The sequence below is a fragment of the Aptenodytes forsteri genome, unplaced genomic scaffold (genome assembly GCF_000699145.1).
Source record: "Aptenodytes forsteri isolate BGI_AS27 unplaced genomic scaffold, ASM69914v1 Scaffold249, whole genome shotgun sequence".
Lineage (NCBI taxonomy): Eukaryota > Metazoa > Chordata > Aves > Sphenisciformes > Spheniscidae > Aptenodytes > Aptenodytes forsteri.
The window spans coordinates 455,224-457,771 of NW_008796188.1; the positions used below are offsets into that span (position 1 = coordinate 455,224).

At 64.7% G+C, this 2,548-nt stretch overlaps 1 protein-coding gene across 1 annotated transcript in view; it reads right to left on the reverse strand.

Annotated features, from left to right (window-relative positions):
- KIF18B (kinesin family member 18B) overlaps positions 1-1,941 on the reverse strand; it is a 16,630-nt gene extending 14,689 nt beyond the window's left edge. Inside the window, exons 1-2 of the mRNA XM_009287922.1 lie at positions 1,827-1,941; positions 270-552 (exon numbers count right to left, since the gene is read on the reverse strand). Of these exons, the coding sequence (XP_009286197.1) occupies positions 270-552; positions 1,827-1,941 (398 nt within the window). The remainder of the gene's footprint in view (positions 1-269; positions 553-1,826) is intronic.
- Positions 1,942-2,548: the final 607 nt, after the last annotated feature.

The following is a 2,548-nucleotide window of genomic DNA, read 5'->3' on the forward strand; positions in this document are numbered from 1 at the left end:
TGCGCCCCCCCAGCCCCGAATTAGCAGCCGTGGGGTGAGCTAATGGGAAAGGGGGGGTTTGGGGGCATCGTAGATGGCCTGGACCACCATGGGGGGATGCCGTGGGGCTGGACAGTAGCAAGGGGAGGCTATAGGGCTGGACAGCAGTGGGGGGATGCCGTGGGGCTGGATGGCAGCAGGGGGATGCCGTGGGGCTGGAGGGCCATGGGGCGATGCTGTGGGTCCAGGCTCAGTCCGAGTAGATGATGAAGCCGGAGAAGGTGCTGTACTTGTTGTTGTTGCCGCCGTGGGCTTTGCCCCCGTCCAGCTTGATGAAGACCTCGTCCCCCGCGTCCAGGTGCAGGATGACGCTGTTGCTGGCGTAGTCGTAGTTCTGGTCGGCGTCCTGCGCGATGGCGCTGGCCCGCACCTGTGCAGGGGACACCCGCGTTACCCGGCTCAGGGGACAGCTCAGCTCTCGGATCCCGTGGGACACCCGGGGTCCCAGCTCACCCGCAGCCAGGGAGACCGCCCGCCAGCTCCGGGGTAGCGTGGGGTGCCCCAGATCTCCACCTGTGGGTGAACGGGTCCTGCGTGGAGGTGGCTTCTCTGAGCATCACCCAGAGCCTCTCCCTGACCCGGCAGGCTCAGGTGTGGGACCACGCCGGGTTTGGATGTGGGACCATGGCTCAGACACGGGACCACAGCTCTGGGTTTGGATGCGGGACCATGGCACGGACATGGAACCACGGCTCCAGATTCAGACACGGGACCCCAGCTCAGACACAGGACCCCATCTCCAGATTCGGATGTGGGACCACAGCTCCGACATGGGACCCCGACTCCGGGTTTGGATGCAGGCTCAGATATGGGACCTCATCTCTGGATTTGGATGTGGGACCACGGCTCAGACATGGGATGCCGAGTCTGGATTCGGATGCAGGACCATGGCTCAGACCCAGGACCCTGGCTCTGGATTCAGATGCAGGACCACATCTCGGACACGGGACCCAGCCACGAACCAACTTGATGAACTGGCCGCATCCCCGCACATCTTCCCACGAGCTTCACGGGGACCACGAGCGTGTGGCGAGGGCTGAGCCGTCTGAGCTCAAATCCCCCAAAAACAAGCCTTGCTGCTCACCCGGATCCCAACCCGCTGCGGGGCAGGATGCTCCCCCCGGTAAATATTTCCTCAGTGCCAGAGGACAAGGCCAGGAAGTGCCGGCAGAGCTGGAGGTGCCGTAACCACCTGGCAAAGAAGCTCCGTGGCTGGAGCCCGCTGCCGCTGCAGAATTATTTGGGTAATCAAATCTACACCGGCGCCTTGTAGGGAGATCGCGCGGCGCTGGGTGACAGTGACAAGCCGGCAGGTAAAATCCCAAGTGAAATGCAAAAGCGATGCACCGGGGAGAAGATGCTCCTAATTATAACCCACGAGAATGGGCTCTTAATTGGCTGGTGCCAGGCGGGGAGGCACCGCCGAGCAGCTGCGGAGTCCCAGAGCCATCGGGGGAAGGAGGGGTGTCCCCATGGATTCCTGTCCTCTGCCCCCGCGACAGGGGTCCCGGGGGTCCTCTCCTCCTCAGGAAACACAGCGGCATCTCCCTGAGTCCATAGGCAGCCTGTGATGGCATGGCAACCCACCGCTCACAAGCTGTTAACTCTGGAACCTACCGATGGCCCAGGAGGTGGTCCCATAGGGCTTGCTCTCACCCATGCAGCCATATCCTTCGTGCTGCCACCAACTCTGTCACCCTGTTAAAAGTCACCCTCTGTCTACCCTGCCACCACGGGGGTCCCCATCCCTGGGAGGGGACACAGTGAATCTCAGTCGGTCACAGCACCCCAATCTCGGGGGGATGCCGCCTCAACTGGGGTCATGCCGAGGAAGAGGAGCAGGGGGAAGAAGCAGGGGGGAAGAACCAAGAGAAGCCGTTTGGTGCCGGGCTCTGCCGCCATCATTCCCCCCCGCTGCAGCCAGAGCCACCCGGTACCATCCGTCTTCCCTCGTTAAGGAGCCGCCTCGTCACCGCACGCCCGCCAGCCCTTCGCGCTAACCAGGGAAGATAAATGGCAGCGCCAGGGCTGGGCTGAGCCGCTCCCGGCATCGCAGCGGCAGAGGAGGTGGGGGCTGCCACCACATCCCCCCCGATGGCCTCGTCCCCCTCGTCCCGCTCCATGCCTCAGTTTCCCCATGCCATGGCCAGGCACAGCCCCCGGAGGTCAGAACCTGGGGGGGGGGGGTATGGGCCCGGGGGGGGGGGGGCATGGCCCCCGGCCCCGGCAGCTGGCTCTGCTGCAGCTGCTGTCACCAACTCCAGTGACACCACTGGGGTAGTGTCACCAGCCCTGGGGACACTGTGGGATGGGGATGGTCCCTGACATGGCCGGCTGCACGCAAGGGCTCGGGGCTGTCGGGGGGACGGGGGGCAGCGGGGTGCCCCCATGTCTAGGCTGAGCCACTTGTGGTGACCCTCGGTGCCTCGGGAACACCATGTGCCCCACGTGCCACAGCCACCGCGGCCACCACAGCCCAGGACCTCCAAGACATGGCAGCGGGGGGCCC